Here is a 14,386-nt window from a genome sequence, read left to right on the forward strand (position 1 = left end):
TGCAGCGGGTGCAGTGACACTGGGGCCCAGAGGTGTGAGGGGCCCTCTGCACCTTATTCACACTGCAGGGCAGAGCCATAGCTACAAAGATATAGTGCTGCTGCTCTCTTCCTCAGCGCTGGCGTTCATTGAGCCTGGCTTGCACCACTCGTGTGGTGTGAAAGATTGCAAGCACTGATATTATCTCTGACGTATCCAATTGCCTGTGCCTTCTCTACACATATAGCATGGCAGCTGACGTCCCACCCCATTCACCCACGCTCGCCCCCACTGCTGTTCACACTCACTTCTTGAGCACTGCAATCTCGTTCTCCAGGCTGGTGTCTCGCATGTTATGAGACTTCTTGATGCACTTGAGAGCAAAGAGCTGTCCAGTGGTCCTCTCCTTCACGAGGTACACTTCCGAGAAGGCCCCGCTGTGAGAAGGAGAACAACAAAAATGATAAATCTCTCCAATCTCCATTGTATCGTTGACATAACACAATGATGCACTAAAACAGCGGTTCCTTTTAACACCACATTGAACTGTACTATGTTTATCTCAGATCTCTGTTTACATTCAAAAGTAATGCATTTGCTGTCAACAAATCTCAGCAATAAATGAGGAAAAGATAGCAGAAACAAATGATCAGCGTTTTGATAAGGAACCACACATTGCTGATTCAATAGCATCCCAGAACTATCAGCTCCCAGGCTCCGTGTGTGCCTAGCTTACCCTGTCCTATTTTTTTTTTTTTTGCATTCTGCGATAATCAGGATTTCCAGAATGCAAGGAGAAACCTGGACTGGCTGAGCAAATCATGAAGATGCCTGAGAAAGCTGAGAACTCTGGAAGTGAGCTAAATTTCAGCAAATGTATGTGACTATCTCATTTAAAGACTGATGGATTTCAACATTCCACAAGCACATAACTATATAGGCTTTAAAAATCATGACATTCTGAAGTTGTCAGTCCATATTTTAACAGGATACTGTACTCACAGAAGTTGTGTTTTTGTGTACAAGCTAAAATCGGAAATTAATACATAATGACTCGGGTGCTATTGTGGCATAGGCTCTGGACTAAAGAAGAGGCAAAATTGAACAGAGATATTCTCTTGGATACTTTGAAATTAGAAGGGGCTTTGAGGATCCCATAGATAAGATATGTCTGCAATTGTTTAAAAGATATGGGCTATCTAGAGTATTTTACTAGCCCTAGTACCATTCGGTCAATAACTAGGAAGGAATTAAGAAAAGAGGGTATCTTGCTGTTGGGCTCTATTAGAAAATCAATCGAGATATTAAACCCAACAGTAGTCCTGCACAACCAATTGGTTTTAGCTTCTTTTAATATCCAACCCTATTTAACTTTTGTACCAGATGCTCATGACAGGTTTCTATTAACCCGATTCAGGTTGGGGTTTTTTCACAGATTAGTTGCCCTACCTAAAATGAATGTCTGGGCTCAAGACCTCCAACCATGTCCCTGAGATAACACTTCTGCCCAATCCACGATTCACGTTGTCCTTTTTTGTAAATTTTATTACCACGTGAGGACTAAGGGGCAGATTTATGTCAGACTTGCGCCACGTTTACGCCGCCGTTGCGTCACGCAACGGCGCGGAAACATGGCGCATCCCTGCGGCCTATTTACAACGTGACGCATCTAGGCAGATGCGTCACGTTGTAAAGCCCTGCGCCACATGAAACCTGCGTTAGGTTTCATGTGGGCGTTCTGTCGCAGGGTGGGCGTTCCCTCGTAGGAAAGCCCCGTAAAACTGACGCAGTGAAATCTACAAGATTTCACTGAGTCAGTTTTTCGACGCTGCTGGGTCAAATCCTTACGCCTGCTTGAAGCAGGCGTAAGGAGTGACGCACCACGTTATGTATGGGTGGCCTCTGTACATTGCAGGAGTTGCGTCGCACTTGCGACGCTACTCCAGCAATGCGCCGCCCGTACACCACAAGATGCGTCACGCATCTGCCCTTCCTTGCACCATGGTGCGCCGCATTGTAAATGCGGCGCATCTGTGGTGCCGCAAGGAGGGAATTGCGTGACGCATCAGTTCTGGCGCATCGCTGCTGATTTGCAGAGATGCGCCAGAACTCATAAATCTGCCCCTAAATATTTAAACCCGTTTTAAAGTAGTTCGGACTTCGACAGTGCCAACCTGGCATTACAACATCTAGACAATGAGCATAGTGTTTTAGGATAGCAATCTTCTTGAGGAAAGTGATGACCCAAAGGAAATGTATGCTTACTTAACTGTTTTATATGAAAGAGGGCTATGCTGGTTTAACTCCATTCTAATTAATATTTTAACAGAATTTTTATTGCATGTAATGAAAACTTTATTTTTTCTATTTGTAATTTGCTTTTATGATTGTCTGCTATGAGGAAAGTGATGAGCCAGAGGAAATATATGTTCACTTAACTGTCTTATATGAAAGAAGGCTATGTTAGTTTAATACAGTTTTAACAAATATTTTAATTGAATTTGTACTGTTGGGACAAATTTATTTTCTCTTTTTGTAACGTGCTTTTATGATTGTCTGACAAAACAACCGAATAAAGACTTCTTTTGATTTGATTTGACTCAGGTGATGGAGTTTTTGAGGTGGTTAGTGGAGATTATTCTGGAATAAAGAACTCTTTGTGTTACCAAAAATGCAAACATTTAAACAATGGGAAGTAATTGGCTGTGAAATATATATAAACAGGTACTACGTGTGAGATAAAAAGAATGAATACATATGGAAATGAGACACTGGACTGTATGAGACTCAGGAGTGCATTTATAATGAGTTATTAAACAGCATGTGAAAGCACTCATTCTGAGCTCCGTTAAATTCTATTTATTTATTTATTTATTTATTAGGCTTCTAAAGCGCGACAGCTACCCAAAAAGGGTTTCCCGGCGCTGAAAAGATACTATATTCGTAAGCAGATTGTACAACCCTGAGGAGGAGCAGGAGCAATTTACTGATTAAAGAGCCATGTTTTAATGGCTCTACGGAAGTGGATATAGCGGGTTTCCAAACGTAAGTTCAGTGGGAGAGCATTCCAGAGTTTGGGGCCCAACAGGGAGAATGATCTTCCTCCAATCTTCGCTCTACGCACTTTTGGCACGCAAAATAGACATTGAGATGCAGACCTAAGGCAGCGAGCCGGCATATAAGCCTGCACAAGGGATTGTAGATATCTTGGGGCATTTCCCCATTTAATTCGGTGCATAAGGCTCAGTGTCTTGAATTTGACACGGTTTTCAATTTTCAGCCAGTGGAGTGCCTTGAGATGACCGGATATACGTTCCCTTTTGGGACACTTACGAAGTAGTCTAGCAGCGGCATTTAGGACAAGTTGGAGGCGTCTCATAACTGCTTGTGATGATCCCAGATATAGGACATTTCCGTAATCTGAACGGGAGGTGATCAGTGCGTTGACCACTGTCTTCTGAGTGTCTTCCGGCAACATCCAGATGATTTTTCTGAGCCACCTCAGAATGGTAAAACAGGTGGCAGTTAAAGTGGTAACTTGGGGCTCCATGGTTAGACCATTATAAATGATAATGCCCAAGTTGTGTACTTGGTTTGACGGGGTAGGTAGTGACCCCATTTCTGAGGGCCAGTGTCTTGGGTTCCAAAGGTTTGAATTAGGACCCAGTATTAAAACCTCTAGAATTCTAGGCGCAGATTGTGCAGGTAGTTCCTAGAAGATTGTTTAACACTGAGGGCCCTGTGGGCCATGGGAGAAGTCTCGAACTGGGATCTCTTGAAGCAACATACAGCAACCATACGTTTAGAGTTTAAGCACACGTTTCCTCTTGAGATGTGGCGTCTGAAGCAGTGCTTAATTTATGCTTTGCTGGTGGGCCCCACTTTCTCATATTTCTCGGTCCGACGCTCTAACACGTTTCAAGTGCCTGATCAGTTCTTTTCTAGGGTGTTCCAGAAAAGCCTGTGTGTCAGTGGCTTCACGTGACCAGGGCCAGACTGGCCATAGCGGGCACCGGGCAATCCCCCGGTGCGCCGCACGACTGGGGGGCGGTTCTGGGCCCGTTTTTGTTACAGGGCTGTTATTGCAGCATAGCTGCAAAATCGGCCCTGTATCAAAATCGGCCAAAAACCTGCCCGGCAAAGAGCTCGGCGGTACCTCCACGCCACCCACTCCCCCCCCCCCCCAGTGGGGAGGAGGGGGGGCCAGCTGAGGACTTTGCCAGGGCCGGTTGTGGTTTCCAGTCCGGCCCTGCGCGTTACTCGCCCACCAAGATCTGTTTTCATAAATCTGCGGTGCCGTCTGTCACGCAACCGAGGCAAGAGAGGGCAAGAGTGGCAGGTGTTGTCCCTTTGTGCTGTTTTTGTCAGCAAGAGCCCACAAGCCCTCCTCACACCCTGAAGGAGAAACGGAGGTCTCAGTTCGAAGAAAAAGTACTGGATCTCACGGTGAGCACTTTAAAGAGAGGTGTGTGAGGGAGAGAGGAGGACAAGATGGAGGAGCGAGGTGGCCCAGAGAGGTACCAAGGCAGTGACCATAGGGAGTGATAGAAAATAAAGTACGTGGGAGGAAGAGGAGCAGGAAGGCGAGAGAAAACATAAGTGTAGGAGGGAACTGAGTGCATCTACACAGGAAGTGGAAGGTAGGAGATGGGCGGAGTAAGATTGGGAGCAGTGGCAGAAGGTAATTTGGAGAAGTAGTGGGGCAGACACATGTGCTCACTCAGTTCCCGTGATCCACAAGCACACACAATCACAGCCATCCATTCATCACCAGACACATACATGCAAACGTACACCCACTCATTCAAAGGCACTCGCACACCTATACTCACAGCTTTCCATTCACAAACAAACATGCGCAAACACATACACCCACCTACTCACATACACACACACACACATTCTTGCACAGAACCATTCACAGCACACACACACACACACAAATAAACATACATTCATACATACACACATTCAGAAATTCAATAAAGAACTTGCTGGGTCAAAGGGGTAAAGTTAGGACCATTGAGGGCAGAAGGGAGATGCACGATGCCCCAGGAAAGAGCCGGGAAGCTTCAGAGAGGGAACAAAAACAAAAAAGATCTTGTCACCGTCTCTCATTGGTTAACCTTGTCATGGGTAAGCCAGTGAGGGATGGACCTTCCCTTACTCATCACAGAGTGGGGTAGAGTCTGTAAGACTTGCAAATCTCACCCCACTCTGTGAGGAAGTGGGAATGGGTGGAATATGGCGTCATTGATAGACAGTCAGCCCTGGGCACTTCAGTGTTTATACTTGTACGGGTATTTATAGAGCGCACAGCTACTTCCCTGAGGTAGTGTCCCGGCGCTGTCCGTATACCGCTTAGGAACCCTTCCTGATTTTCCCTGTGAGTGTCCACTTCTGGGCACCCCCAGGGTGAAACCAGGCATCCCAGCGCTTTTGTGGCCGTTGTGGAGATTAAGCAAGCTATTGCCCAGAGTCGCAGAGTGGGACCCATGATTAGAATAGGCACCGAGGCGAGAATTATCAGGTCCGAGGAAATTGAGCCCAAGACCCACCGAGGCGGGTATTGAACCCTGGTCCCGGGCCAGACCTCTGCATCAGGGTCTGCCGCTCTAACTATTGAGCCACACTTCTCCACACTCTATACTTGAAGAGCCAATGGCTGACTCTATTAGTGACGCTTCCCTGCATCATCAAGGGGAGACTCTCATAGAGCTTTGCTGGGCTGATGATATCACTGCCCTCAGTTCTGTGAGAATTTCATCCCAGCAAACCTTGGCTCAAGTTGCCAGGCACTTGCGTATTAGCGCATGTAATGCCCCTGACTGCCTAATGCTGACATGAGTGTCTATCAGGCTGACCTTTGCTCTGCCACCAGGCAGTCATCATGCTTTGGAAAAGAGGTGAGTGCGGTGCCTGTTCTCACAATGATGGGCCGCCACTGAAAGGGAGAGAATTATGCGGAAGAGATGGGGGTGTATAAGAGGCGAGGGGAGACAGGGAAGAAAATGAATGTAGGAGGAAGAGTGTTGAGGGGGAAAAAGGGAATGAGAGTGACTAGTTTAAGAGAGCGATAGTTCAGTGGGTTAGGCACCCTTTAAGTTACAAGTCTGAATCTCAGCTATTTATTTCCTCAAGTTTAATCAAATGAGTACGATACCGGGTAGATGAGAGAGACAGTCGAAAACAAAGCAGGAATAAAACATGCATAGGTGGAAGAATAGTGAGAAAAAGCTAGGGTATAAGGGAGAGACAAAATAGCATTGGTAATGGGAGAAGTTAATAAAACGGGTAGATGGTGAGACAGCAACAAAACATGGATAGGGTCAACATCAGTGGTGAAAGGGGCAATGGCCCTGGTGGAAGTGGGGGGTGGCATCCTTGGAACAGTAAGACTAGCGCTTATTTCTTAATTAGATATTTTACAAATGAAGCACTGATATAAAACGTTCTTGTAAACAAATCATTTCGGTGTTATAGAAAATGTTATGCGTAAGGCACAGAGCCTTGAAGTTGAATTGTAATTTGAGGGACATGATGATATCATTTGAGGTGGGAGCTTTGTGGATATTCTGAATCTTCTCCAGCTTATCTGGGTTTATTTCAGGCAGATAAAGATATAGGATGTCACAGTCATCAATCCTGGACGAAATATATGCAGAGACGCCATGAGCTTGGTTTTTATGTAGCAGAAATGGAAGAAATGCTCCTAGGCATCTTAGTTTGTAGATAAACACCGAAGCAACACCGTATTTTAAGAGAAAGCTTCTTTTCAAGTATGCATTTTTGCCCACGTGCTGTTATGCCAATCAGAGGGATTTCCGTGTGCTGGCATTTACTTTGAGAACATTTAGGAATATCCAAGCCTCGACTCCCTGAAAAAATTCCATCAACTTTGATGATGATTTGAGGGTAGGTGGACCAAGGTGTTTAATAATTAAGAGTCTTCAATATAATACGAATCCAATTAGTGAGAACAATTAAGAATCAGAGGGTCCCGGGCAGTCAGACGTTAATAGGCACAAAATCTATATGAGCTGAGAGGTGGAAATACCTGTAGGGACACCCTCTAAATACCTTGCAAGTTACAGAGAGTACTGAACAAAGGTAGCTCTCAGAGGACATGAAACACTATAAATATACTCTGGCCACTCTTTAGCTGGAGGCATCTCCAACGGTTTGTACACCAGCAGATGCAACCCCCAAAAAACAAATCCTCCTCTCGTTGAGCCTAATACAGCATGAGAGGACAGCAATACAAATGCAGGCATACTGGCTTTATTAGCGTGTCATTATATTAATCAATGGCAGGGCATGATCCCTCAATCACATTGCATTTCAATAGTGTAAAACATTTCCAATGTTACTAAAATATACACTAAATGCACTTTTCCTTCATTGCAGAAACATGCGGCAATGTTAACTTTCAGTGGCACATGTAACATCTATTACAACAAACCAGTAAATATTTTAGGAGCCAGCTTCTTATTTCTACACTTACTCAACTTCAAAACACATGGATGCTTTTTTAATATAGTTCTCTTTTTATCACGCTGATCATTTGGTGGATTGGCATCAGATTCCGAGCTTAGGTTAGAGTCTGAATCACTCTCCGGTTCTTCTGCTGCGTCTAGTTCGTCTGTATCACCAGACCAGCTGATGTCTTCTGATAAAGAGTAAAAGTCCGTTATGTCTTTGTCAGTCTCTAATGCCTCTATAGCATCCACGAGGTGTTCATTTATTGAAAAGCTAGATTGTGGCATTTCTGTATCTAGTTTTGCTGCTTCTGAGGTCTCTACAGTCTCTCGTATATGAGTTACTAAACTCTCCAGTGAGGGGTTTGCGGTAAAACTTGGATTAGTGTGCTTGTTACCAGTAATACCAGTGTTACCAGTGTCACCAGTATTGCTGTCGGGCAATGTTGTAGGAAGACTTGTAGACCCATGTCTATCAAAATGATGATTAGTATTTGCAAAAGCATTTTCATTGGTTGCATTAGTTGGATAACGATTCTCCACTCGGCTTGCTGGATAGTTATTAACCGCCATCTCTCCGTTGGTAATATCAGCCCCCCCCTGATTAGTTATATCAGGCCTGACGAGTGCCGAACCAGAACCAGAACCAGAAGAGGTACAGTGGCTTACCTGATCGGCAGTAGACACAGGTCCAGATCTGTTGTCAGTCTCCGCCTCAGGTTCAGACCCTTGTCTTTGCTCCCGCTCCTGCTGTAGCTCTGGTACTCTCTGTGCCCCTATTAGATCGGTTGCACCATTGTTTCCCACCAATATTGGCATTGAGGGGCCCATCTGCCCTGCTGCTCTCATTCCACCAATGTCGCTCACTACGCCCCCCGCATTTACTAACATTGGATCGGGCGCTTGCTGCTTTTCCATGCTCTGCTGTGTCTCTCTTGACACTGTTCTCTGGTTAGCAGCGCGGAACATTGTTACCACTGTAGTGACGTTTGTTGGTGTATTCTTACCGGGTTGGGTAGCTAGCGATACTTTACTAGCGGTCCCCCTCCGAACCGGTGTTTTTTCCACTGCTTTTACTTTTGCTGCAATCTCTGCGGGCACTGCTTGCGCCCCCCCATGCTGCTGCTGCCTACTCGTCTCCTGATCACGTAGTACTTGTCTTGCAGCCCTTGTCTTAGCTGCTGCTGCGGCCGCCGCCGCCGCGTTTTTCGGGGCCATAGATGATGATGTCAATTTCTGCACGTTATGCGCTGCTGCTGCTGCTGCTATTCTCCCGTATTCCGTCTCTCTCGCGGAATTCAAGATCTCTGCAGCACTCTTCAGACTCTTCAGACTTGCTAGCCGTAGCCACCAAAAGGAGCGCAGTTCAGTTACTGATCGGTGATTGCCGATCAGCAGGCGGAGAACAGCAAACCCGACTGCAGAGGCGAGAAGTGACAGCGGCGTCCTCGTTGGAGGTGAGCGCTCGGACGGAACAAACTCAGCTTCGCCGGGCTGCATTGGTCTTTTCAATTTCTCCCTCTAGGCGTTAGTACATCACCGCATCACCGCATGTCACCGCATATCAGTCTCCGGTATTGATATGGTACACTCCACTGTCCTGATCAGAGCTGCTACCGGCGTCTAGCCTGACGCCGCCATCTTGCCCCCCTGTACTTCCGATTTGCTTTCTAGAGGAAAACTGGACACCACGGTGCTAACGAATTAACATGGGACTACACTCCTACAGTTCTGGCATTGAATCAGAGTCATACTCCTGATCCTAGAAATCAGAGGCCACCCTCAGATCAAAATCTAAATAAAGAACCTTTCGAGGCGTCAGGAACCACCTTAACACAAGTCATGGAGACAATCCTGCAAGCTATAGCATCACACCGAGAGGAAACCTCAAAAGATAGTCGCAAAGCCCGAGCTGGGCTACAAAAGGTTCAAGGAGTGGTTCGTAAACTTTCAAAAACCATGGGCGCTTTTACAGAGAGATTAAATGACATCGAGGATCGCATCATGGTCAATGAAACAGAAGCCGTAGCCACAAACGAACGAGTCGAAGCTACTGAATCACAGGTTGAGGACATGAGATGGAAGCTTGAAGATTACGAAAATAGGCTTCGAAGGAACAACCTACGAGTGTTAGGAATTCCGGAAAAAACAGAGGGTGAGGACTGTCGCACCTTCATTATACAACTATTACGAGATACCCTTCCTGAATTTAATACCTGGGATTGGGAATATGAGGTGCAAAGAGCTCATCGAGTTCCATTATCCTTAAAACCCAAGGCATCTGCAAGTAAATACCCACGAGCAATACTAGTGTACTTCGGCAACTTCCTGCTTCGACAAGCCATTGCGGAAAAAGTCACTCCTGATAAACATCGCAAAAAAGACTCAATATCGTATTTTGTACGCCCTGATTTTTGCCACTGGACTGTCGAAAGGAGGTGGCGACTGAGGCAACTCATCAAACCATTTATGGAGAAGAAGGCAGTAGTATATCTGAACAATCCTGCAAAACTGAAAGTAATATATAAGGGACAAACCAAATTTTTCACTTCCGAGGTCAAAGCTAAGGAATATCTAGAGAGTATATGATAAAAACAAGTGAAAATATATGAGAAAATATATGGATTCTACAGTCTTTAATTATTAACTTTCCTACCTTTTCATGCCGTTTTATGCTCTTTAATCACATTTCCTCTCTCACTCCGGTAATGTTTATTCTATTTTTTTTGTACACTTAAGGATGTATGCTTCGTTAGTCCTGATTGGAACATGCTAACGCATCACTACAGACTCTTATGGAGTCTCAATGCCCTGTCTGGGTGGTCAAGGGGAGGGGGGGATGGAGAGGAGAGAGAGGGGTGGGGGGTGGGAGTCAGGGTGCACGGGGGGCACGGGGTGCACTTGGTGCAGGGGCTGGGGGAGTAAAAAAATATAAAATGAGCAAAAATGATACTACTAAAGGAACGATGATGGATGAAAGCCACTCAAAAACTAATATTTATAAATGGGCAGGTTAAACATAGGATGTTGGAATGTGGCTGGTCTAAACGACAGAGGAAAAAGGGCCCAATTTTGCCAAATAATAGCTCATAGTTCCTGGGACATCATTTGCATACAAGAAACCCATATTCCAATAGGAGAGATCAACCAACTGAAAGTACCTGGTTATCATATATTAATTGCAACAACACAAACCACAAGAACTAGGGGGGTCACAATTTTAGCAAGAACAAGATTAGGTCTCCCGGTACGTAAAAAAGCTGACGATCACGGACGATGGGCCATTGTCCAATTAGATCTGGGAATTACAATTTGCTCCATTTATGGCCCTAATCTTGACGACCCTATACTTTATAATGATTTGGAATCGGAATTAGCGTTATGGCCAAGTACTCTGATTCTCTGTGGAGACTTTAATTTAACATTTGATCAAACCCGGTCTCTCCAGAACCATTATACGTACACCGGGCGGAAGCCCAGAGTGTTCAGAGCTGTATTAAATCTGATTCAGACCCATAATCTTCACGATATATGGTTGTTAAAAAACAGTAAGGATCCAGGATACACATATTTCTCCTACCCTCACAGGAAATATGTTCGTATAGATTACATCTTTGCAACTCCAGATATCGCTCTGAACGCTCTGGTCTTTAAGGACCCGAAGACAATCTCCGACCATAATTCTATATATACTACATTGGAAGTATCTGGCTACAACCGGGTCCACACACAATGGACATTCGATAGGAAACTATTAGTTAGTCAAGAATATATATCATACATAGCCCAATGGACCAAAGAATTTTTTGATGTTAATCAATATAGTGCTTCACGCTGCAGCGTTTGGGATAGTTTTAAGGCTGCATTAAGGGGGGAGACTGCTGCATTTGTTGCTAGTCGCAAGAAAGAGCGGATGAAAATTCATAACCAATTGATAAACGAATTAGTACAGCTAGAGTATAAACATGCCAACCAAATACACCATGGTAAAGAGGCTGAGGATACCCTAACAAAAATCCTAGTACTTAAAGCAGAGATAAATAATGAGCTTACGATTAAAGCCGCAGAAACTATCCAAGCTCATCGAAATAAAACATACTAGATAGGTGAAAACGTTGGGAGACATCTTGCCTTAAAAACACGACAGACACAATCTCACAACACTATACAAAGTATTGATTATAACGGGCGCAAATATAATACCCAGGAAGAAATAGCCAACTGCTTTAAAGAATATTATCAAAAATTATATCAGAACGAAGATAAGCAAACGGCTGATGAAACTAAGGAGTTTTTAGTCAGCTGGCTCAGCGAGACCAATATGTTACAAACTGTGGATGATGACACAAGGAAAGAATTGGAGAAAGAAATTACTAGAACAGAGGTGGAGCTGGCAATAGCGGAATTAGCCACAGGGAAAGCAGCGGGACCCGATAGGATACCACTAGACCTATATAAAATACTAGGTAAAATAATAATCCCATTCCTCCATGATCTATTCCTAGGCGTCCAATGGCATGGAAAACCTCCAGAGTCATGGAAACAAACTAATATAGCAGTTTTCAAGAAAAAGGATAAACCCCCTGATTTAACAACATCATACAGACCGATTTCGCTGATCAATGCAGATTCTAAAACTTATGCGAAAATTTTCTCAAACCGGCTTTCTAAGTGTATAATACAACTAGTCTCTCCCTGGCAGCATGGGTTTATACCAGGCAAAAGCACCACGGACCACATACGTCGAGTAATAACACTTTTCGATATTATGAAAATCGAGAAAGGCCAGATGTCCCTTATATTACTAGATGCCGAAAAGGCTTTTGACCGGGTCTCCTGGCAGTTTCTCTGGCAGTTACTAGCTCTAAATAACATCGGCCCTGGGTTTATAAAGTCAGTAAAAGCCTTATATGTAGAACCTAAAGCCAACGTCTTGACAGGTGGTAGCGAATCCGAAAGTATAAACATCCAAAGAGGCACGCGACAAGGGTGTCCGTGCTCTCCACTTTTATTCGCACTCTATATTAACCCCTTAATCATTAAATTACTAACATCACCGGCGATAACACCGATAAAAACCGGTACATATAATACTAAAATTCTTGCCTACGCCGATGATGTAGCGATATTAACAACTAATCCTACTGAGGCACTAGTTGAAATAGAAGCAGTCACTAAAATATATGGTCACTATTCAGGGTATTCACTGAATCAAGACAAAACGATGGTAGTCTGTACCGACAACACACCATATACAAGCCAATATAGAGTGGAGAACGCGAAATACCTAGGAGTTAACATCTCACCTAATATCAATAACATTATCACGTTAAATTATGATCCCTTAATCGCAAGAATTAAAAAAGACCTTCTTAGAGTCAATAACCTTAGGTTATCTATAATTGGCAGAAGCAATTACATAAAAATGACAATATTTCCAAAACTACTATACCTATTTCGTGCAATTCCCATTCTAATCGACAATACTTATATGAAGAAGATAGACCAAACAATAACATCATTTATCTGGAATTATGGGAAGACAAGAAGGGCCATATCCAAGCTAACGCTACCGATAGCCCGCGGTGGACTAGCAGTTCCTAATTTAACATATTATATGTGGGCTGCTATTCTACAACAAATATTCTTCCTAATTACACCTAAAGGTCCAGATCAAAATACATCACTGCATATCATCCCTTCTATCTATGAATTGACATTAGGAAAAACAGCTCGAGGACTATTACTACGACAAATCGAGCCCTCATACTATAAAAAAATTAAATTTAAAATAATTACGGATGCCTTTAAAATTTGGACTAGAGTCACTAAATTATTATCAATACCCAAATATACAAAATATACACCTCTATGGCACAGTTCTATAATCCCCCATTATCTCAATGATAATATTACTAAACGATGGGAAGATTCGGGTATTATTACTATTGGCGATTTTCTAAATTCAGATGGTAGAATAACCTTTAACGAGTTATGCCTTAAACATCAAATCCACCAAGCGGACTATCTAAAATTTATCCAAATCTTCACAACATTAAGACAAAGTGCTATAAATATGGAGATACAGTCGATACCACTCCTAGACTTGATATCAAAATTAACAGCTAGAATCAGCGATATCTACGGGATTCTTTTAAACAACCACCCGGATGATTTGGAAAAAATAGAAAAAAGCTGGGCGGATAAACTAAACAATCCCAACGTTGACATAGATATGGTGCTGCAACTATCTTCTAAAGTTTTACTAGCAAGTAACCTAAAAGCCCAAATCTATAAAACGATCTGCAATGTATATTACACACCATCTAAGCTATTCTCATGGGGCAAGATCAGCCAGGATAAGTGTCCTAGATGTGCACTTGGTCCTGCAGACCTAGTACATATGTTTTACGAATGCCCCAAGCTGAAACAACTAAAGGATAGTATAGTCAAATATTGGATCGAGATTTTCAGCCGTGAGATTCAAACTTCATCAACATTATTCTTATTAGGTTTTGACAGCTCCCTAGAACTTAGCAACCCAGAAATTTACACGACCTATATATGTACAGCCATATACAGAATTATTTTAGCAGCTCGCTGGAAGGATACTGAGGCCCCTACATTTCAGGGATGGGTTAATAGACTTTTAGCAACATTTAAACAAGAAAAAGCCATATATGAAACTAGAGGGAAAAAATCTAGAGCTAGAGGGGAATTGATTTGGTCCCTGGTGGCTAATTGGTACGAACTGCAAAGGGTTTGAGGCTAGAACTAGTCATAGTGGCGTAATAGGGAAGTCAATACTATATACTGTTTAGAAGAATAGAGGTTTGAAATGGAAAAAATGAGTATATATTGTGTAATGCCTGCTCCTGTTTGCTTTCTTTGTTAACTGTTTGCTTTATTCGTTTTTTCTTGTAGTTTTA

At 43.5% G+C, this 14,386-nt stretch overlaps 1 protein-coding gene across 1 annotated transcript in view; it reads right to left on the reverse strand.

Annotated features, from left to right (window-relative positions):
* Positions 1-14,386, reverse strand: part of LOC144753662 (calcium/calmodulin-dependent protein kinase type 1G-like) — a 338,654-nt gene that overhangs the window by 102,621 nt on the left and 221,647 nt on the right. The window contains exon 3 of the mRNA XM_078641277.1: positions 288-416. Coding sequence (XP_078497403.1) covers positions 288-416 — 129 coding nt within the window. The remainder of the gene's footprint in view (positions 1-287; positions 417-14,386) is intronic.

Source organism: Lissotriton helveticus, chromosome 5_1 (assembly GCF_964261635.1).
Source record: "Lissotriton helveticus chromosome 5_1, aLisHel1.1, whole genome shotgun sequence".
Lineage (NCBI taxonomy): Eukaryota > Metazoa > Chordata > Amphibia > Caudata > Salamandridae > Lissotriton > Lissotriton helveticus.